The sequence below is a fragment of the Neocloeon triangulifer genome, unplaced genomic scaffold (assembly GCF_031216515.1).
Source record: "Neocloeon triangulifer isolate White Clay Creek 2 clone unplaced genomic scaffold, ASM3121651v1 ptg000020l, whole genome shotgun sequence".
NCBI lineage: Eukaryota > Metazoa > Arthropoda > Insecta > Ephemeroptera > Baetidae > Neocloeon > Neocloeon triangulifer.
The window spans coordinates 1,207,364-1,230,898 of NW_026775561.1; the positions used below are offsets into that span (position 1 = coordinate 1,207,364).

At 37.9% G+C, this 23,535-nt stretch overlaps 3 protein-coding genes across 18 annotated transcripts in view; 2 read left to right on the forward strand and 1 right to left on the reverse strand.

Moving 5' to 3' along the window:
• The window catches only part of LOC132203822 (hemicentin-1), a 165,978-nt gene that overhangs the window by 96,586 nt on the left and 45,857 nt on the right, over positions 1-23,535 (reverse strand). The gene's annotated exons all lie outside the window — the stretch shown is intronic.
• Positions 16,526-17,469, forward strand: LOC132203903 (uncharacterized). Its single transcript, XM_059632067.1, has 4 exons — positions 16,526-16,668; positions 16,728-16,909; positions 16,965-17,201; positions 17,262-17,469. The coding sequence occupies exons 1-4, from the start codon at positions 16,611-16,613 to the stop codon at positions 17,415-17,417; spliced, it is 633 nt and encodes a 210-aa protein (XP_059488050.1). The 5' UTR covers positions 16,526-16,610; the 3' UTR covers positions 17,418-17,469.
• On the forward strand, positions 18,151-19,588 carry LOC132203915 (uncharacterized). Its single transcript, XM_059632080.1, has 4 exons — positions 18,151-18,311; positions 18,383-18,576; positions 19,119-19,349; positions 19,419-19,588. Exons 1-4 carry the CDS (start codon positions 18,257-18,259, stop codon positions 19,584-19,586), a joined length of 648 nt encoding a protein of 215 aa, XP_059488063.1. The 5' UTR covers positions 18,151-18,256; the 3' UTR covers positions 19,587-19,588.

Here is a 23,535-nt window from a genome sequence, read left to right on the forward strand (position 1 = left end):
GTACTAATGAATTATAAAAATAAGCCACCTTTTAAAGGTACGTTTTTACCTAACTCTGATGAAAATTTGAAACTGGCACGGATTTTTCCAGGTTATTTGAACCCTTCCTGGACTATATTTAGTATTGATTCTCACTCATGAGTCAGATATTTTAAATGAGACCTTTTTACTCTGAAAGCAACTCTCACAATTGATTACATGATCAAATCAAGATAGAGGAAGCGCCACTCAAAGGATTGAAACTTGTTTTTATTTGTTCATTTTATTCCGACAACAAGTTGAACGGGCTGAATGGAGTGATAAAATGAATATGTTGAAAGAGGAGGTAATCAGTGGGAGAAGCTCGATCTCTTTTTAAAAAAAGTACTTCTCTCTCTCTATTTTCCACGACGTGCAGCTCGTTCGGAGCTAAGGGGATTTCTTTGATTGGTCTTTTTCATTCTTGAGGTTTAATCTGGAGTGATCAAGTAGATCAGCATCGTGGTCGCGCAGACTTGGCGAACAGAGAGGAGGAAAAAGATCCTTTCTTTCCCTGCGATCGACGCGAAAAATATCGCCGGCCGCGCGAAATAAATGAATTGTACAAAAGGTCGAGAAGAATTTCCTCAGCCGAGATTAGACGCGTGGCTTTTTTCATTTCCGTTCCGCCGTAAATTTGAGATGATTTTTCTCCCTGCCTTGCCGAACAATGCACCCCCTAGAGAGGGAAAAAAATTCGAAAATGCTTTCAGACAAGGGTACGTCTAATTGTAGATTTCAATTTATAGTTTGGCATTTTTGCATACGAATGCCGCCGTTTCGGAACAATGGCGTTTCCCTTTTTATTGTTGAGACGAAATATATATAAAATCCAATTAATCATTGAGAGAGAAAGAGCGGAGAGAGAATAAGTTGGACTGCTAAGAGCATCGAGACCCCCAGGCCAAAGCACTCTCCGAAGCATAATCGACTCTGAAGCACCCATTTAGCTTATTATTTCCGGTCCTGACTCAGTTTCAAACTTTTCCATTCCACCGCAGCTCGCATTGTTGAGAGAAAGAGCAGATTCGCTCTGAAAAAATGAACAAATTTCCCAGTGAATGTGATCAAAAAATTAGCTGATTTTTTAAAGCTTTTGGGCTTTCAGTAAATTTGAGCAAGGTAGAATGAATTGAGTTCTAATTATTTTTTATTTTGTGCCATCCCATACAATTTTTTAAGCGGTTTATGTGAATTTGATAAAAGCCAAATAACTCCCAATTGGTTACATTTTGTAATATTTTGGAAAGTTCTCAAATCCTCTTTTGTAATTTTCAGTTTTTTTTATGTATAATTTTGCTCAATGACTTTCTTTCCATCACTTTCATTACTTTTTTATTTGAAAACTTTTGAGAAATAAGTTTCAATATTTATAATCTTCCAAATCAAACGGTATTCTTATGAAATCCTAACTTTGCGTGGAGATAAAAATTGACGAGGTTTTGAATTGATGTTTGTGCGCAGACAAAGAGCCTAGTCTCCTCTCCGCTTAATGATATCCCCTCTGCCGAAGATGCTAATACATTGTTTGGAAGTCTCTCCTTGCCTTTCAGTTCGGCGCCATTCATTTGCATGCCCCTTCAACTGACCCTGTGCTCGAGATCTTCCATCCGCCTGCAGATTGTTGAGCGAGCGACGAAGAAGTGCACGGCACGCGCTTTTTCTCTTCTTGTTAAGCTTCCCTCCCGCCCGGTGAATGGGTAAAAAAAAAACGAGAAAAGCTTTTCCCGGGCAGGCCTTCTTTGTTGGTTTTCGCGACTGCATCTTTCTCTCTCTCGGCGGCCGGGGCAGGAACAATGTCGATGAAGAATAATAACAAATTTCTCTCTCGCGTCCCCCAATTCGAGGTCGTCGAAATCAGAGTCTTCTTTCCAAATTGCTTTCGCCGAAAGTGAACGCGCGCTTGATTATTTAGCAGTGGTTTTATTGATTGATTCTCTGCGCTGGGCTCGGTCGAAATACGAGCAGCTCGCCGCCTTGTCTATTTCAGGGCCGAGACACTCTCTTGACACTCATTCCAAACCACGCTTTTCCTCGAAATAAAAGCAAAGTTGTTTTCATCACTTTCAGTTTTTTGCTAATTTAAAAAAAAGTATGGTGTTAAAATCTCCAATTCCTTTTGTTTCAACAATAAAATTCAATTTAATTATTTGCTCACGCTTTTGCGTGAATTTAAAAATCAATATAATATTGAATTCAGTGAGGAGGAAAATTTTAGTTAATCTTATTTCATTATTAAAATTTTTTTATGCCTATGCAATTTTTTTTTATCAAAATAGTAGGTTTTAGGTGAAAAAAGGTCAAATAGGTGAATAGTATGTGTTTGATAAGTGAAATATTCTGAAAATAAGTAATTTTTTATAAAAATAAATTATTTACCGTGGAATTTTAAAAACAAAAATAGGTGATTTAAGGCGTTTTTTTTTAAATCAAATATTGTTAAATTCGGCAAAATAGCTAATTTTACAACAAATAGGTCACTTTAGGTTATTCTAAAGCGTACATTTTTACAATAAAGTCATCACCTAATTTGAATCTACGAATCTGGCTGGTCAAGCGTCGGATTGATTAACTGCGAAGTCCCGTGGTGAGGCGAGCAAGTTTGCAAATTTGTCACCCACGCAATGCACTGATTTCCCCCCGGCACAAAAATATCCCCCGCGGCGGGCGGCGCGAGCGATTTGAGTGACCAAAGTGTCATTTGTCTTGTAACAGTTTGGCCGGCTGTTGCGTCCTGCGACCCCCGCCATCATTTTGATGAATCGTCTCGCGCCTTCTGTCAATAACTTCAATTAGCCTCGATTGATTGTTTCCACGCTCGCTTTATTTTGGCTTTATTAGAGTGACAAACGATTCGACTGCGTAGATCAATTTTTAACTCCAGGTTCCTCCTACCTAATTTAAAGTCTTCAATTTTGAATGGAATTCAATAAAATCTACTCAATTCGAGTTAAAAAAAGATTCATTTTCTTATTTTTACTCACGAACTGATCATTTTCAGAAACCAATAAATTTTGTATTCTGATCCAATCTTTTGCCAATCTCGGATTTTCAAGGGGCATATAAAACATTATATTTTCACCTTTTCCAGCAATTTCATTCGACTTCAATAATATTTTCCTTTCTAATAATTCAAATCGATTAACCATTGTTGTCACGTATGAATTGTAGACTTTATCTTGCAAGATAAAATGGTATAATTTCCAGCACTCCATCATATCTATTATTCGCATTGAACGTGTTTTCCGATATTAACCCACTTTTGCAACTTTATCTGCGCTGCTCAATCATTAACTGCAAAACGATCGCATTTACGTTTTTATCAGTCGAGCAATTTCGGTTCTAATTACTTTTTTCATCGTAAAACACAAAATCGGCGCGATAACAAATCGGTTATTTCGCTCGGCGACGGCGCTTCTAATTGGACTAATTTAATTTGCAGCCAAGTCGGCTGTAATTTGGACGCGAGGAAAGCGGCGAAGAGGCTTTGCCGGCGAGAAAGACTGCGGTCACTCCTTTGGCACGACAACATTAATGAGACAAGAGTGAGAGCGGCGGGCGGACGGGCGGGCGAGCAAGGGTTGCAAAGTTTGATCACAATTTGTCAAGAGCTGTTTGAGTTTTGGCTCGCTGGGCGAGTTTGTCTTGTTGTCAGTCTGTCCTTAATTTCATTTCCAAATTCGCCACTTCAAACTTGATTCTCTGGCAAACTTGTACAAATTCTGATGGAATGAAAAATCGATTAAATCATTCAAAATTTTCCCAATCTGCGTCAATTTTGTTCCTGAATGTAAACTTGAGACTTTTTTCATAATTCACCTTCATCTCGCTTGAATAATGAACTCTGGGGAAAAAACCGTCTTGTGCCGTTAATAGGCCATCAAAGTTGAGCGATAAAATTTGCAAACAACTAAAAATTAATAGACCTGCTGCCTCGTCGCTGCTTTAATGCAGCGCCGTGGATTGTTTACGTTCGGGCCGGGAGCAAAAGTCGTTAGTTTTTACTGCCCCTTCCGACTCGCACCCCCGGTCGGCGGACGGACCCTTCAGGTGGTGTTATGCTAATTGAAGTAGTGCGGTGGGCAGATCGATCTGCAGCTTGAGGAGGGCCAAGAAATAAAACGGCAGATTTCGCGCGCGCGGGCCTATCTCGCAGGAGCAAACAAGCGGCGGCCCATAAAACACACAGCAGCACCAGCAACACAACCCCTTCGGGACATGCAACCCTTGCAGCGCGCCGAGCAGCGAGGGGGTGGCGCAGCAAAAACCACCCGCCGCCACCTTCCTCTCTCTCTCTCTCTCTCACTTGGCTCCGTCTTTCCCGGGCACGCGGCGGGTTGTGGATTCCAGTTTTTTTCTTTTTCGATTTTTTTTTTCTCGAACCCCTGGCATGAAAATCTTTTGTAAAAAACAGACGGATAAAAATTAAAAAGTTTTCAAGCATTAAATGAAATATTGATTTGTGAAAAAATTGTATATTATTATACAAGACCATTTTTTTCACCAGAATTAAAGAAGAGAAATTTATATTTTGATATATATTTTTTTAAATGACCAAATAACAGTACTAATTACTTGAACTCATTAGTAAGTCGTGCAGTTCTATGTTTTCAAATTAGTTAAATTTCTATACATTTCTCACAAATCGCGTCCAAAGTTAAAAGATGGGATAAAAAGCCACCAATTTCCCTTAAGGCAGCCCTAAGGTGAATTAAAGCAGGAGCCAGTTTTCCTTATTTGAGATTATTTGAAAACCCTGAGATTAATTTCAAATCAAATGATTATTATTTTAGAGTTTTTGTTTCAATATAATGGGAAAAATGTTTTATGAGAAGTTCATGATCGAGGGTTGATCCATGGTGGTTTATTTATTCATATTACATAATCCCCAAAATTTGACTTTTCTTTACTAAAAAATCATAAAATCGCTTCAAAGTGACCTTGACCTTTGACCTACAGCTTTGGTCCCAACAGAAAAGTTGTTTGGCATGAAAAATTGAGTATTTAAATGAAACTTTTATCACTCTAGCATTCGCGGTTGCAGATTTATAACTTTTTTAATATTTATATATAATTATTATATGTTCAAAATTATTTTTGACGAATTAAAAAAAATTAATTTCTGAACTGATATAAAAGTAATTTGTCTTTTTTCCACAGTTCTTCGCTCAGAATCCACCCTTCTGTGCAGTGTTTTTGGCAATAACAAGGCACCACACACACAAAATATATATTTCGCTCCTTCTCTGGCGGCTGCGAGTCCAAATTACAAACGACGAGTTCACCTTGCGCGCGGCACTTAATTTATGGATCAATTAGGCCCCGTTTCGTGCGAGTGAGTTACGCTCCCCTTTAAATTTTCATTTGCTGCGGCGTACTTAGTCACTCTCTTTGTATATAAACAACCGAACTTTGCAGTCATTGGAAAACTTGCAAAATAGCAAGTTTTTTTATTTGTTACTTTTCTGGTAATATATTTGTGTGGAGCTGTGACGTGTTTGCGTTGTTTTAAGTGTGTTCCAGTTTCCGTTTTAATTTTCCAAAGAAGTCCAACGTGGATTAAAAAGCTGAGCGAGAAAATGAATTAAAATATCCAAATTTCAACTCGTAATTGGAAATCCTAACGTAGGCTTTTTGCCACACACCTTGGCTCTGCGGTTTGCCGAACCTAGCAAGAAAATGTGTAGTCGATTTTGTATCTCAAGACGAGATTAAACTCGGCCCTTGCGAAGAGCTCAGGTGCCCGCCCGCCCGCCCGCCCGCGCCACTCGCCGATCCAATCTGCCTCGCTTGTCACAAAAAAATGTAAATATTTCCTTCTGCTGCAGCTTTTGACACTTTTCTCCCGACAGGCGAGAAATGTTTATTTTTTTTTATATACATATTTTTTATTTTTCCTTTTATTGTTATTTATATCATCGCAATATCTTTTTCCATTTTTAATATGAGCGCATCTGCGAGGGGGCTGCAGCGGTGCAGACACAGAGGGGGCTGCAAACAATGCTCTAGACAGAGGGGCCGACGGCAAATATATATAATTGAGTGACAAGTACAAGGAAATAAGGGATGGAGTTCGCATTAGCATAAAATCTGCAAGACCCTTCAGACTGACGTTGACGTGGGCACGACGGATTAATTAATTAATTAATTTGCTATTTAAATGAGACAAGACACGAAATTCAAATCTACCATTAAATCACTAATGTATTTCCAAAATTGTATTAATCTTGGATGAAAAATTTGCTGAAAAAAATTGGTTACAATAAAATTATTACAATTGGTTGTTTATTTATTTCAATTGTTACTACAAACTCATTATTTGTTTGCATCAATTTATTGAGAAATTAATTATTAATTTATTTATTTTGATAATTTGAAAAAGAGTTTGTGTTAAAATATTTACTGAACAGATTTTTTTATTTAATTTTGCCGATTCGACTCGGAATTTGATGAAATTTGTATCAATTTTGACGGGGCAATGAATACAATTATTCTTTTGATATCACCTTTGGACTGAAATCTACAACCCAATGTCATATCAAAATTAGCCATTCTGGAGTAATTTGATTGTTTCATTTTCTTTTCTAAAAATCTTACAAATTTTATTTTCCATACATTTCTTTGAACAATTCGGGCAGACCTTCCAAAAATCAATAGGCATTTTTTCCCATATTATACTTTTTCTCCCCCGCATGCGTCTCAAACTTGTTTCCTTTCAAGTGCGGCGGCGGCGGCTTTGGAAAGGGGGCTGCATTCGCAGACTAGCTTTTCCCGTCGGCTACACACGCGTGTTTTTCTCTCTCTTTCTTCGCGCATAAAGTTACGTACGATGTGATCCCCTTTTCGTTTTTTATGCCCGTTCTTTACTGCAGTCGGCGCTATTTATATGCAGGTCAAATACGAAATCAATAGGCAAGGTGAATTCGGTTATGAAAGGGACAAAATATGCGCGCAGATAAAAATAAAAATTCCACGTTCAGCAGGTACCTGCAATAAATCCTCTCTCTCACAGAGATAAAGTCATGAATAAAATACGGAAAGTGAGCGCGCGGCTCTTAAAAGTCATCATCGCGCCCAAATTCACGTCCTTGTCTGAAAATGAGCCAAACTGCGCTCGCCGAGTACGTGAGAGAAATTTAATCTCTCTGTCTTGTTCTCTGCGCTGGCATTTCCACCTCTTGATGAAGTAACGACGATTCGAAGATTAGATTGCGGGCGGCGCAACGTCCAATCTTCCATCTGTCACCAAGTCTAATTACGCTAATTTCGCGCGTTCACAAATCGGGATTTTCCGACTGAATCAATCTTGATTAGAAATGAAGAAAATCAACGTCCTTTAAAACTGCGTTACAATTTCTAAAATTTCTTCAATTAATCTGGTAATCAGGAACGCAGATCAAAGTAAATAATCGATTCAGCATAATTATATTATTTAATACTACACATGATTTATTGACTTTGATGAATAGAGCGTCAATAAAAATTAATTAATAATAATAATTAATTGATTTTTTATAAGGAGATGCTTTTGCAAAAAAAAAAAAACGGCTGCGATTAATTTTTATTGAAATTTTTCTCTCCACTAACATTGAATTTTTGAAAATTTTTTCTACTTCTCAAAATTTGCCGAACCAAAATTGATTAAAATTTCACCAAATCACGTTCATATCACCCGATTAAGGTGGGAAAATAAAATCAATAGGTCAGTCTTAAAAAAATTGCATTGATCTTCATGGGTGAAGATTGAAAGTTTCAATTTCAGTGTAGATAAAGCTCCTTAATAAGTTGAGTTACGCAACCTTAAGTTGTCCTTCAATCAATCTGATAATAACGAATGTAGACCCAGGCAACAATAATTTTATTTGACAATTATTGACCATACATGATAAGTTGTCTTTTGTTTTGATAAATAGGAACAATTCAACTCTCGCAAAAACAATCGAATCATCCGATTTGTAGCTCAGGAATCACGTGGCTGAACTTGTTTTCCTCAGAATTATGAAATTTTTTAATTTTTTTACAAAACTCCTTATTTCTAATTAAATGTATTTTCGAATTTATCTCTGATGTATGTGGACATAGGATTGATCAAAAATATCAAATAATATTAACTAAAAAAATACATCAATTTCTTAATATCCGATTTTGGTAAAAATTAAAATTTTTCTGTAAAAATTCTCTCCAAAACGTTGGAAAAATTTATTCATAATTACTAAAGATTTGATCTGCAATTTATTAAAAAAAGACATATTCTGATTATTTAATGAACTATAATTTCACCTAAATAATTAAAAAATTGGCGGTTCAAATAAATTAACGCCTGAAATTTAAAACAAAACAGCAAAACTGTATCAAGACGAAATCTTTATCATGAATACGAACGCAGGTTATGATGATGTTAGGTCTTGCATAGCGATGATTCAATTTGGGCCAAAGTGTTCGGTCGGAAATTGTGTAGCTATCGCGGGCCCGACTGGAAATAAAGCGACCCGAGGGGCACTTGAGAGATCACGAACCCTAGCTCGGAATAAAAGTGCCCCCGGTCCTGTCTAGTTTACAGTTGCGCTGCAGTCCTCGTGGGAGGTCCGTCTCGATTTTGTTTTGATGCAAATTGAATTAGCCGACGACGATGGGAGATCGACAAACCGCCCCGTTCACACCCCCTCGCGCGCACAATCCACCCCAGAAAGTATAAACTTTGCCCCTCGCAAGCCGCGTGAGCGAGAAAGGGCGAAAATCCGCCCCCGTCCGTCTTGTCAGTATTGAAATCCTTTCGAGGGTGCTTTAAGGCCTGCCTGCCGAGTGTCAATACACAAATATCACGCATCTAGAACTTGAACGGAGATGCGCAAAATGAAAAATTTAGAATTTTTTTTTTTTATTTTCAAATCTTCATTAAATAAAAAAAAAAAATTATTTAGCTATATTTATATCAATTTATAATCACTTTTTATTAGAAAATGAATGGACTTTTCCAAATTAACCTCTTTTATTTGGATGAATCATAAACTAAAAGAAAATCTTGTTTACTAAAATCAAATATGGCCGCCAGAGATAAATAAGGGTTTGCTAAAACTGCCGTCAAATTAATTTGGTTAAGGATTTTTTAATTTTCTCGATGGGAGGTTGGAGCTAATGAGCCAAGGTATCTTTTCTTAATGGGCACCAAGGTTCTAGGTCAATGATCCTGGCAAAAGGTCAAAATATAAAGTTTTGTGCCCCTTGAAAATAGGCAACCTGGAACAAAATTCTGAGATAGCCAAAAGATGCGCTATGTAATTTTGCATCAGAAAGTAAACTTTCAACTTTTTTGAATTAACTATTTTAAAAATATCATATATTTTTAAATAGCCTTTCAAAATTATAAGTTCCGAAGAGGGAAAATTAAAAAAATAATAAAGCTTTTTTCAGTCCGAGTGAGTAGGTTTTCTTGCATTCCATTAAAATTTGGAAAATTGAAAAACAAATTGGTTCAAAATTTAAACATTCCTCCTTTTTAACTTTTTTTCAGCCTGCGAGTCTCCCTTCAAAAGCTTTGGTCTGGCAGGATTTCTCAGACTGATTTCCTAGAAGGGCGTGCCTCGGAATTAGAGAAGGAGGAACACACAAATTTTCTCAAAGGAAACAACCTGGGGGAGGAATAATAAAGTTTAGGGATTACAAAACTCGTGCGTGTGTACATTGAAATCGGAATTAATTATTCCGGAAGAGTAGTTTTTGCTTTTTGCCATTTAACTGAAAATCCAGCGGTCCCCACGGAAAAACGGTGTATATTTGGCGTGGAGATAAATGTCAGAGAATTTAGCTGGAGGAGAGAGAGAGAAGGAACATTATTTAGTTGCGCGAAACAATGTGTCTGCGAGTATTAAACGCCTTCTTGTCTGTTTGCTTGGCACAAGAGGAGCCCGGCCTGCGTCAAGAGAGATGCTTTGCCCCGGGCAAAAGCTTGAGAATTATGCTCTGCCCGCAGACGGAGATGCAAAGAGCATCAAAGCACTTGGGTTGTTTTCACAATTTCAATCAAAATTAATCAAGTTCATTCCGAGATTTACATAGAAATTAATTTTCTTTTTGAAAAAACATATTCTCTAGAGGCATAATTTGCTAAAATTGTATTAGTGTTTTGACTGAATAATATTTCTGAATTACTTTATTTCTTTGAAAATTATAAGAAATAATATGTAATAATTTCACTAAATGTTTGTGTTGAAACTTTTCAATGAATCAAAATTATTTTTTTGCCACTAAAAATAAAATTTGCTCGTATTTGTTTCCTACAACTTGGTCAACATTTGGAATAATTGACCAAGTGTAAAATTTAACGATTGAATAGCTAGTCAGGCCGAGGGACAAAAGCTGCCATTTTGGAGAACAAAGCTGTGCTGGGGGCGATTGGCCCGGCCCCGGCACGTTCCGCTGACTTTGAACAAAGTTCGGTCAAACGGCTGCCAATGCACCTTAAGAGGATTTGCATGTCCAACGAGAGAGCGAGAGCCAGCGGGGGTGCATTATTTTATTCGGAATTAATGCAGGCCCCCGAAATTATAACGCGCTTTTAGTGTTTCTGGCGCGGCGCGTCCGTTTTAAGAGGATTGCCAAAATCGATATAGCCTGGCTGTGTGTTTACCTGCGCACTCGCGCGCACGTGCTCTTGCAATTCCAAACGACGAGTTCCAACATTTGTACCGCGATTTAATGTCCAGGGCGGTTTTGTTTTCCGCATAGATCTGCCAATTCGATCCTCTTAGCAGCGGAAAAAAAGAAGAAGAAGGACACGAAAGAGCGAAAGCCTTTCCTTTCCAATCGCTTTATTTTAAGTGTCTTATTTACTCTCTCTGCTGCGTTGCTCGAATAACTTTTCGTCGAAAAGAAAAAACGCCAACCAAAGTGTACGAAAAAGAAAATGTCGGAAAAAGGCACTCTTAATTATTTAAAAAATTGGTGTTTAAGTTTGTAAAATTTCTGTAAGAAAATTAAAATTAAATTTGGCATTTTTTTTAATAAAACTGTTTAATTTCAGAGGTAATGAAACTATTGTACCTGTAATTGCCTAATCAATCCCTACTTTGTTGTTCAAACATTTATTAACAAAACAACAGGAGGATTTTTTTTATCTGTTCCCAAAATATTTTTTCTTTTGAAAGCAAAACTCTTTTTTCCAGAAACTCTTTCTTAAAATAAACGCTTATTTTTCTTCTTCTTCAACAAAAAAGAGTCGATATAATGTCGATATAGAGAATTTCCTTTTGAAGGAAATGCTTTGAATATTATTTTTTCTCTGCACTGCGTATTATTTATTGACACAAAGATTCGAGTGCGCTTGCAAAAACACGTAAGAATAGATCCGCGGGGAAAAATCTCGCTCTAAAAGGTTATTGATCGTCGTGTGAGTAAAAGCACCAATATTTTATACATTTGCCGCCGTCAGAAAAACAAATATTGCGCGCATTATTATTTGGTCGTGTCCACTACCAAATATAAACATAAATCATTGCTTGTCGCGATTGCCGAAAGCGCCGGGGAAAAAAATACATTTATTTAATTCACTTGAAAAGCGTTTTTTCGTTTTATCCTCCAAGGATTTCCTGCACGTTTGACCTCTAAAATTTCAGCGCGAATATTTAATTACAATTCCTCTAGAGAAAGCTTTATAAAAAATTCATGTTAAAAGCCGGAAATGTGACCTTTGCTGATGAAATAATTAATGGAACACACATTTGTGCTGAAAACTTGGTTCATATTTAATCTATGAAACTTGTCTGAAGTTTAAACGAAATCTATAAAAACTTTTCATATATCTTTTTGAGTTATTTTATTCGATAATAATTTTAAATTTTTATTTTATTAATTTTAAATAGTTTAAAAATCAAAAAATTTATGTAAAATTATTTTGCAAATTTAAATAATTAAAATTTTAAAACGTGTTTTGAGGCGTGAAATCCACTTTGGATCGGTTGCTCCTGGCGCCGGATGCATTTTACCGCGCGCTGGTCTTTCGAGTGTTCGCTCGATTATCGAAAGGCTGCACATTTGATAAAAACGGCTGCTGCACTCAACGGCGAGAGGCTTTCATGTGTTTTTTGCCAACTGCATCTCTTCTCTCTCCGTGTGAAGTGTGCTGTCATGTGCTGCAAATCCGGATATTTTCCGTGTGCAACTTCACTTCACGCTCCATTTCCGCCGATTTGACTCGCTTTGAGCGCACAGACAGAATGAACATATGTGTGAGCAAGGAAAATTCAATCTTGCGCGCAAAAGCTCTCCCGCTGCTTTTTAATTTCATATTAATCCGCCGCACGGATGAAATTGCTGCATTCGAGCGCCTGGAATTTGTTATATTGGAAATTTCATGATGCATAATATTGATAAAATTATATGCCAACCTCAATAATATTCTTGGCCAAGATATTAATTGAGTGGTTGCAGAAGTTAATCAAGTCTCATTCGAACAAACTTAGTTTGTGACTTGGCAAGACGTTGCTGCACTTGCTTTAATTAGATCATCCAACAGCCACTAGATAAATAAAGTAGATTCTGAGATCTTATTTCTGACATGATTTTTATAATTAAAGCAAAAGTAGTTTACTTTTGATCCCAAGCTTTATATTCAACATTTAATTGTGTGAAAATAATCAAATTTTGATTTATATGATTTTTTAATTAAAAACAATAAAAATTGATAAAAAAAACAGTGAAATTTTTGTCATTTTTGTCATAAGAGTGTCGTAACTTTTCTTAATTTTGTACTCACAAACCCTCATTAAAACTGTTGATGTGAAAGTCTCGGGAAATTTACCTGCGAACAGAGAAAAAATTGATTAAATAAACGATCCACTCAAATTCTTCTTCAGCTTATAAAATACATTTATTAAGTTTTTTCCATCAGCCTGAATGGAATTCATTCAGCAGTTTTGCACGGAAAGAAATCTAATATGCTCTTTGAGCCAACTCAGAGCTGCTTCAACGGATTTATTTTTTCTTCTCATTTTCGTCTTTGAACGCGAGAAATCAAAAGCTGCATACATAAGGTGAGCGTAAAAATCTCGACATCTCGTTACGTGAGCGAGCTGGCGGGGTGTTGTGCATTCAATATTTTCATACCAGCTTTGATGGTTAACCTAGTTTGAAAAAATCCCTTTCACAGCAGCAAACACAGGATGCATTTCCTTGGAGCTGCATTTTCTTCCGATGGAGAAAGAAGGATTTTCCCCCGAAATGGCGGAAAGTAATTAGAGAGGGTGTACTTTTTGTGGCACCCCACTCGAGCGAGTCTCTCCATTAATCGCAGTTGATCCTTTGACAAAACATCTGAGAGAGACCAAATAAGCAGTCGTCGCAGAGGTTGCGAGTTTTTTGCTTCGCTGGTCAAAGTCTCTCTCTTTTGAGCGCGGCAACAGTTTTTGCAGTCCGTGTCGGCGACGGCGGCAATATCCTGTTTATTCCTCACACAGACTTCTCATTTCCAACTCATTTTGCACGCAAACTATGCCCACAAGTTATTTCGTCCCACGCAAAAAGATGGAGCAGGTCAGCCTCCCTTTTGTTGCGCTAAACGACAAAGCGCTTTTCAAATTGAATTCCATGGACAGCTGAGCAGACGGACCGAATGCCTTGATAATTGATCTCTGCAGTGCAAATTAATTGTTGATTGCGAAATTCTCTTCCAATGAGTTGCTTAATCAATATAAATTTGCAATAAGCTGAATAATTATTGGTCATACCAATAAGATACAGGAATTTAATTTCATTTAATTGAAAAATATCAATTTTTAATAGAAAAAAAAAATTAACCAGGAGCTTATGAAATTCACATACTGTCAAAATTAATCAAGGTGATTTTTTTAGCAAAAAGCCTCCCCTTAAATTGAACTCGTATGTATTTTCAACGACAAAGTTTGGTTTCTTGGAAACTTCCTCTTTTTTTTAATTTTTGATTGCTTAACTTTTCAGGATCAAATTTTGAGACTTTATTTTATATCAATTGATGCGCTTTTGAGGAATAAAATTTCCTGAAGGCATATTTTTCTATAAAAGCAGAAGTTATTGCGTGTGTGCAAAAAGCGCTGCTGCCCGAGCCGTTGTGATGCATCAAAGGGCCATTGCAATATGCCACGGACGTGATCATTGTCCAATTTCTCGGGGCAGCTGTACTCCCGGCCGCCTTTGTGTCTTTTCCTTTGGACGGAGCGAGTGACCCTTGTAAGCGGGAAATAGGGCGTGCGCCGTGTAGATAGTCAATTTGGGGCCGAATTTGATCTGCGTACGTACACTGACTGATCTGCCTTCTTTTCCACCCTTGCCTTCTTCTTCCCTCCTTGCTTTTTTCGTTCTCGTCGACGAGAGGGTAGATGAGAAAGGAAAGTAGCATCGCTTGCGGCTTTTCGCCCAACTTAAAAGAGTGCTGAGTGAAACGTGCGTGGGCAACTGCTGCAAATTAGATTTTCTTTCCTTTCGGCCACACAGGCAGGCCAAGAGGACAGACGGATTCTGGCGGCGAGTGACGGCCGCCTTTGATGTGTGCTAGTCACTTTTTCGCACACAACACCGACTAATACACCAGCACAGGGGCAGAATTCATTCTTTGCTTCACGTCAAAAGAATGACTTTATTATTATTTTTCATTTATTTATATTTTATTAAATTAGTTTTCAACAAATAATACTCTTTTATTTTAAATTATTTATTTTGCAACAAAACTTTCAACTTTCAATTTGTTTTTCACTGAAAATTATTGTTATGCATCTTAAAAAGAATGTGAGATTCGATCCTGCAAACTTATTTTAATTATAGGTAATTTAAGAGAGAAAACGGCCTAATTACTTTTGGGAATTTTTCTTGAAATTGAATTTGCTCGTAAATTTCAGCCCATGAGACAAACAATTGAAATTATTGGGAGAGCTGAATTTTTGAAATTTAACATTATTATTATTATTATTATAATTATATATTATAAATATTATTATTATTTCTTACGGGAAAATTTTCATACAAAAATAGATAAAAATCAAACTAAATGACGTTCATAACACCCCAATAAAGATTGAAAAATAAAATCAAAAAGGTCACTAGACATCAAAAAATTGTATTGATCTTATTGGAAAAGATTCAGAGGTTTTAATTTGAGTGTAGATTTTATGAGCTCCTTGTTAAGGAAGGCAGGTTTGGGTAAAATTTAATCAACCGTCAAAAGAAATTTTACAAATTGTGGACATCAGTGGACCTTGTGGAGCAGCAAAGAGTATATTTGGTGAGCTTGGAATAACGCTCGAGTCGTAATAACCGGATTTCGCTGCGGATTATCCCTCAAAGTATTTGCACAGAAGCCATTCTCGTGTGTGTTTTCCACATTCTTACTCCTCATTTAAACCAATTTCCTCTCTCTCTCTCGTGTGTGTGGAGCTGCTGGGTGTTTATTACACAACGCAAATGAAACTCGCGCCGGATCCAATTTGGGACGAGATAAACGCATTATTTTCGGAAGCGCATTTGATGAAGTTTGTGCATATGCGTGAGACGGCAGGTTAATTGCGTTAAATTATCCCCTGCTCTAGGAAGGTCGCAAATCTAGTTAATGCAAGACCGAATTTACTAGAGCTATATTGCATATCAGCAAACGTGACGCTGAGAGTAGCACAAGCTGATAGGACGAACGTGAGATAAAAATTATGCCGCCTTGAAGGAAAAGTTTAATTTAATGCAGCGAGCGATAAGATTGATCAAATGCATTCGTCGTATTGCACTTAAAACTGGGCCACTGGAAACACGATTGTTGATATACCCTTTTTCAACCAGATTTGCTGATTGCCTGGACGTAATTGTCAAGTGGCATCACCCGCGTTTATATTATGCGAATTTTATATATCATGATGTACCCAAGTAAGATGCGTTTAATTATTAAAAGTTTTATTAAAGATAAAATCAATGAGGTTACCATTTGATACTTGCAATTTTTATACATTCTAGATTATTGAAAGGACTAAATTTTAATCTTTCATTATGACATGTGTATTGCATAAGTAAAAGGATAAAGTAGACATATCTAGAAATTTTACTCATTTTCACAACAATGAAAATCAAAATCTGAAAGATTTGAGGAGCACGTCAATTAATTTATAAAATCGTTGTGAAGCAATTTTATAACAGCAAAATTGTGTAAGAACAAGAGAGCTCAAAGTTTATAAAGATCTAAGAAAAAAGGGTTTGGCAATTGATAAAAAGAACCCGGAACACTTTCTAGGTCCGAACTTTCCTGGTTAGATAATCCAATCAAAGTCGAAAGTTCAAACATTTGCTCTAGGCAATATTTTTGACAAGAGGGTCTACAAGAGCGGTATAATCTTTCACATAACAGTGCAATGTGCACCGTTGATGATTAATCAAATCTCACTCGGCCACTTGAAGTATTAATTTTAGATAATCTCGGCCGAAATCTTGCAAGTCCAAAGTTTGTCGCTGTGCAACTCCACTTTCGGTTCAAGAGGGCGAACGCTTTGTATAAATAGTGGGCGAGCGGCATCCAGAATCACTTTCCTTCAAACCAAGGTAAGTGGAGCATTTGAAGTTTATTGCAAGTCTGACAATTGAATATTTAGATGAAGTTCGTAATTGTTTTCGTCGCCTTCCTGGGACTGGCCGCGGCCGCCCCTCAGCGTAAGTCTCAAACAAAATAATCTTCCACTCATTTGCAAATTGGTTATTGACACGAACAGCCTTTGACCTGATCGCGGACATCCGCCGCTTCCTGGCCCTGATCCCCCAGGCCGAGACCGAGGCCCTCTTCAACAGCACCTACGACACCGACGCTGCTTTCGCCGGCTCAGTCAACTTCATCAGGTCGCCTAGGTTCACCGAGCTCGTCCTGGAGGTTGACGCCGTCCCTGAGTTCCAGGCTGTCAGTCTTATGCACAGAATTTTAGTGCAAATTTTCATGCAATTTCCATCCGCAGTACTTTGACTTCCTCGAGTCCAACAACATCCCCGCCTACTACTGGTTGAACGCCATCCGCACGTGGCTCGGAGTTCCTGAGTTCGTTCCCGCCACCTCCACCGGCTTCGTCCGCAGGCCCGTCTCCAAGCTGCCCCGCAGCATCTTGCCCTTCGTCGAGAGCTGGCTCGGCCTCCTGACCCACGCCGAATTTGTCGCCGTCCACGAGGACCTGATCGCCACAAGCCCCGACTACAACGTAAAATGCAAATCTGACAAGCGCAATTGAGCTTGAAACCCTGTTTTTTTTTTTTTGCAGAACTTGTGGGCCGTCTACCAGAGCCCTGAGTACGCCGACGTCCGTGCCGCCCTGACCTCAAACAGCGTCTACATCGCGGCCACCGACGAGCTCGACGCCAACGGTGTCTTCCTCACCGAGGCTCTTGACCTCATCAAGGCCTGGCTGAGGCAGTAAATTAAAAAAAAAGAAGACAGAGATTGAAATAAATTTGTATTTTTCATAATAATCTTTATTATTTCATTTCCACTCATCATTATTCAATTTTAAGTTTTAATAAGTTTAATGCTTGTTGTTTTGTTCATAGAAATCAAATTTTTTTTGCCTAGCTCATTATATAATTCCTTAAGTGTGTCAATTTTTTAAATTTCATTTGCAAATGGCGTGATTAATCTACACAAAAAGCATTAAATGCGCTCTCTCGTGTCCTCCTCTATTTATCGCAAACAAATATCGGCGGCGCGTGCAAGTGAAATATTTGCCGCTGTCAAATTTAAATAATGAATGGCACGCCGTGCATTTATTGGAAAACACAAACGGAGCGTGCTCTGGTTTACTCTGGGCTGCAGCAGAGCAAATAGATTCCGTGCGTGTAATTCCATTTGTGACTGCTCATGTTGACACAAACACTGCCAATAGTTATTTATGCATAATTCGCATCACCAATCGCGCCTCCAAACATCATCGATCTCTGCCTAGGTTTTGCCAATCAAATGTAAAAAAGAAATTACACAACACTTGAAAATTTGATTGATTTAGTATCTCTGCACGAACATACAAAAATAATAAAAAACCTTTGTGATGATATCGCGCTTTTGGTAAACAAAGTTGTTAAAAATAAAAAAAAAATAAAAAAAGTGCCAGTGACAGGCGGGAGGGCGAGTGAGGACACGTTATCAAAATCCTGCTTATCTCGCATTTCCACGCATCACGGCGCGATAATTGAGCACTCTTCACCGCTGATCCGAATTATTTTACATTCGCAGATGAGTTTTCAGTGCCCGGCTGAATAAAACATGTCACTTTCAGCCGCTTATTCCATCGTGCTGCTCGGATTAAGCTTGCAGGCAGGTGAGCTTCCAATTTTTCATGCTGCGGCTTTTATAAATCATTAAAATGGAGTTTTTTTATTGTGTTGGCAGGAAGTGGAGCGACGTCGACGCTGACCAAAGACTTTCATAAATTCCTGGACGTGGTCACTTTTGAGGATTTCGTCTCGCCTTTCCTGCACACGTACCAGGAAAACGAGCAGTTTGCCAGAAGCGCCGACTTCCTCGTTTCCCAGCGGTTTAATGATCTGCTTGACGAGCTCATTGCCTCTGTTTATTTCGAGGAGGTGCCGTTTTCATTACATTTCAACAGTTTAATGAAATAATTGAGATAAAGGAATCTGTAATAATAAGATTTAAAGAACAACAATTGCCAATTTTTATATTCCTGATTGAAAAATAGGATCAAATTTTTTAAGCCAACATTAAAATCTCAATAAAAAGTTGCCGTTCGTAAATTTCAAACTGGGATTCTTACGTTTTGCCGCCAAATGAATTTGAATTTTGAGGATATTAGTCCTGATCGATAAACTACATAAATTAGGTTAAAAACATTAAAAGAAGAACTTTTAAATTTAAAAAAATTGCTGAAGTTCAAAATTCTTTAGGCTCGAAAACGCGATATCCAGTTTAAATGTTTGCTAGTGCAAAATTCTCAATTAGAATTTCGATGTTGGTCATTTCAATTTGGTCCTCTTTTACATTCAAGAATTACAAATTCATTGTAGTCCATCTTTGAAACAAATTTTAAATCAAACGGTCTAGAATATTCAACGTTTTTAAGCATGCTGATTTTTTTTTTACATATTTTATTGCTCGTTTTTTTCAGTACCGAAATTTACTGATGGAGCACGGCGTGCCGGCGCAGCTGTGGCTGGAAAAAGCGCGCGCCATGACCCACAAGCCGCCCTTTCCGGTGCCGCATCCTGCCGAGCCAGAAAAAACGGCGGCGCTTGATAAGGATTTTATGCCGTTCATCTACAACATGATGCCGTATTTCATCCTGACTGACATAAGGGACGTGTACTTCTACGTGAGCAGGACCAGCGTCCCTTTCATGGTGCGACGACAAATTCCAAGAGAGAGAGAGAAAGTGCTGATAGAACAGCTTGAGTGATTTTTTTTGCAGGATCTGCTCCAATTCCTCGCCTCGGACGAATACAAAAACACTCTCAGCTTTCTGGTCGAGTGTCCGCAGTACCAGGCACTCATCGACACCCTCCAGGACAACGGAATCGACGTGCTCAAAATTTATAATTACTTGAAAAGGGAATTCGAGCTGGCGGACGATTATTGAAAGTAATTGTATATTCATCAAATCGATCTCAAAAAACTTTTAGTTCAAGGAAATAAATAGTCTTTTTTATTATGTTTGCAGAGAATATTGAATTTCTTACATTAATGTCGTCCCACGTGACCTGATGAAAAATTGATTTGTCTGCTCTCGTATTTATAGTGATAATAAAACCTGCTTTCATAGGTGAAGAATAAAGCTGCTTCCGTTTATTGCGCAGGAGATCGAACAAGTTTGCAACTCGCGAGTTCATAGTAGTTTCAGTTTGAAAAAGCTTTTTATATTTTTTTTCTGACGAGAAATGAGAAAAGCTCGCTTGATGGAAACGCATCTCCAATTTCAGATAATGCTCCAATTCCATTTGCCCTTTTTCCGTGATAAGAAATCAATCTCCCGTTTCAGCATAAAAGCTAAATGATTAATTTTCCTGAATAATTTACAATGTGAGAGAAACATATTAAATCGTTTGTTTTTGCTTAAGAGAGACATTTTTGCTTCTCTTTTGATCATAAATTGATTCTGTCTCGTCAATTAGACTTTATCTGATCAATGCTTGGCCTCTGATGCAACGAGACCATCGTTTGCGTTAATCAAACCAATATAAAAATTTAGCTAAAAAGAGCAAAACCTTCTTTTTATTGACTACGTTCTGATCCACTTAGCCAATCAGACTGGATCAAAAGCAGCGGATTTTTTTACCAGACCTTCAGCCTTTTCAAATATACCTGAGTAATCCCTCGAGCACGCCGAGAAACACGCAATGTTTGCTTTAATTTTAATTTTTTATTTAAAATATTTTTTCTTATCCGGAGCACTTTTTCGGCGGCGTGAAATATTTATATGTGGAGGGGAGAATTTTGGCGCAAGAAAAGGAGGAAAATGATGATGGGAACAAAAGCAGCAGGCGTTGCAGATATTCACATTTTCTCCTCGAATTTTTTCCCCCGTTTGACACTCGCAGGCAATTTTTAGCCGGCGGCGCTCGGGGAGTCTTTCCCGAAGATTATCAACAAGAAAAAATTCGCCTGTTTCTTCTTATTTTTTTCCTCTCACCCGAAATTTACGAATTGTTGGGAAAAATGAACACTAGCAGAATTCCCATCAGATTAAACCTTAACTTTTTATCTGTCAAATAAACGTTGAGTCGGAAAACAGAAAAGAGGAGAGAGAAAAAAAATAAGGGCGCATAAAAGTTGGCAGCCTCAGGGCGACAGGCTGAAACACATTTTGCATGTATGAAGACCACGGGGGTTGATAATATTCAAAACTTGAACACCTGCTTTAAACAAGAGTGAATATACATGGAAACTTTTCAGGCAAATCTTGCAGCTTTCCACAAGTGGTGGAACCAGAAAGAAGGAAAGTTTTGCCCCGAGCAATTTCCCTTCTTTTTTTCTCTGGCGTGATTAGCGACTTTATTGCCAGACACGTGCCTGAATAATAATTACAGGCCGTCGATACCGTAATTATCGAGTGCTCTGCGGATTTGAAATTTATATATTCCAACACGTTAAGAGGGCTTTTAATGAGAGAGGCCGGAAATGTCGGGCGTGCCGAATTTTATTACGCGGAAAATCGCTTCATTTTATGGAAATTTCGCTCCCCCGCCCATAAGAAAATATAATAAATTGCATTAGGAAAAGCGCCGGTGCAGGCGCAGGGGACCGCAGCAAAAACCCTCCCTCCCTCGCGCTGAATTTGTCTCAAATTGTGTGGCGTGTTTTTGTCGCGTTTAAATTTGACGACATCTCCTTACAATTTCCGTAATTGCTTTCAAAGAAATTCCATGAAGCATAAAATTGTGGTAAAAGAAGTTTTCAATGAAAGAAAATCTTATAAAAAGATAAATGACAAAATGGAAAAGTGCAAAAAATTGGGTTGGGAAGGTTAATTTTAAAATTAATGTTATCCATTAGTTTTGTAGTTTTTTTCCGATAATTTAAGAGGATGGAACTACCTCAGCGCAACAAAATCCTCAGCAAAAAAAAATTAAGTTAAAATCACAGGGTTCTTTTGATTGTCAATTGAGTGTTAAAAATCCATGTTCTTTTTTTACGTTTTCATAGATTTCGAGAAAGTCGAGCTAATTTTTGAGCACTTTTGAGTAAATTTTTTTGCATTTTGCCCATATTTTTTGATAATTTTGAAAACCAGTTCTACGTGTTTCCCTTTCAACAATGATCGTTGCAGTTGCTTCTTTAAATTGACTATTTTCATTCGATAATTGGAAAAATCTCTAAAGATAATTTGAAATTTTTGTGGAAAAGGTGGTGAACGGAAATTCACGGCCCGCTGGGCTCGAATATCAATTTTAATGGCGAATGATGTGTGGGAGCGTTTACGTGGCTCATCAATTTTTAATCAAAGGCCGGCCCAGAGAGCTAAAGGTGTTAGGCAAAGTGCTCGTCCACATGATGAACGGCACTATCTGCGCGCTGCACTCGGCCAATTTCACGCTCCACTGTGTCCAGCTCTGCCGCGATATTGTTATTGCTGTTTGTGTGTGTGTCGCAATATTAAGCAGCTTGAAAAGTGTGTCAACTGCTTTTATTGCTGAAAAAGAATAACTTTTCAATTTATTTCCGCTGATAATTAGCTCTGCAGTTTTAATTGGGCAAAAATTGCTTTAGTGGAAATTAAAACAATTCATTTGTGTGACATTTATTACTTTAATTAACTCCAGCGGGAGCTAAAATGAAACATTTCTTCATCGTCCAACCGAGCAATACAATTTTCTTTATTTAAAAATAGATGAAGTTTTCTGCATCGTATTTTCTTTATTAATATTTATAATTTATATGAACTGCGCGTGGGCTGCACTTCTGCTTCTCCCGAGTGATTAATTGTAATTTGCCATTCACAAGCCGTGTGGGAGTTTGCAAACATGCTCTATTTACAAGTACTGCGCGTCTCCACTTTCCTAGGCAGCAACGTAGGCGGATAAGTAGTTATTTGATCCCAGAAAGCTAATTCAGAGATTGCAGAGCTCAAGTGGGTTAATTTGATGCTTAATGGAGTTCCGGCCAATTTTGCGTGGTTGCTGATTCAATTCCGCCGCTTTTAATGTGGCTTTTCCAGGAATTAGTCACTTTTTTTAATCTCAATTTTACCTGATTTTTATAATGACTGTTTAAAATTGAATTTTTGCCATCTTCACTTGTTCAAGCATTTTCTTGAATCACTCTAAGCCCCTTTTCATTTCTAGCATGAAATATAATATGTTTTAAAATTACTTGTAATTATATTAAACAAATTAAATGTAAATTAATTAACTGATCAACAGATAAAAAATACAGAAAATACAGAGGCTAAAAGTTATTTTTGAGCCAAATATATTGATTTTTTGCTAAACTTTGAGGCCGAATTCAAATTTCAATCCAAATTGGTCCAGCATATCTTTGGAAAGCTCTCGCCGAGACCTACAAAAATTCTGATATTTTTCAAGATAAAGTACGAAATGACTTTGGAGATGAACCAAGAATTTGAAAGCCGAGCCTCCCTTTGGTCGTTGTTTGCAAGGGTGCAGTTTTCGGTGGGGCTTTTAGTGTGTTTTTGGTTCGATCGGCGCCCGAAGGCAAACACATTCGACGAAACGATATTAAGGCTCTACTATCGCTGCGTGTGATGTTCGCAGCCAGAAAAGTGTAATTTATGGCGCCATCATCAGCATAAAGCGAGAGCCGGCCCGGCAAATATTATCATTCCAACATCGCGTCGTAAAAGCAGAAGAAATTCCGCTAGACACGTCATTTGGGCTGGCAAAGAAAAAGCCTCAAGTGAAATGCAAGAAGAAGAAAAACTCAACCGTCCACGTCTGATATGCAAATTCCAAGCTGGCGCGCGCCGCCTTATCAAGCCTAGAGAAAGCCGGCCGGCCGGCCGCGCTTAAAAATCGATTCCGCAGTTTTATCAGCCGCGCGACCAATTTATTTCACATTCACACCAGTGATTA

Bases quoted from the DNA above. Each gene is read 5' to 3' on its own strand.
- LOC132203915 (XM_059632080.1), top strand. From the start codon at position 18,257: ATGTCACTTTCAGCCGCTTATTCCATCGTGCTGCTCGGATTAAGCTTG. The intron at 18,577-19,118 runs GTGCCGTTTTCA...CGTTTTTTTCAG, and splicing joins CCTCTGTTTATTTCGAGGAG to TACCGAAATTTACTGATGGA. The intron at 19,350-19,418 runs GTGCGACGACAA...TTTTTTTTGCAG, and splicing joins GGACCAGCGTCCCTTTCATG to GATCTGCTCCAATTCCTCGC.
- LOC132203903 (XM_059632067.1), top strand. From the start codon at position 16,611: ATGAAGTTCGTAATTGTTTTCGTCGCCTTCCTGGGACTGGCCGCGGCC. The intron at 16,669-16,727 runs GTAAGTCTCAAA...TGACACGAACAG, and splicing joins GGCCGCGGCCGCCCCTCAGC to CCTTTGACCTGATCGCGGAC. The intron at 16,910-16,964 runs GTCAGTCTTATG...TTCCATCCGCAG, and splicing joins CCGTCCCTGAGTTCCAGGCT to TACTTTGACTTCCTCGAGTC.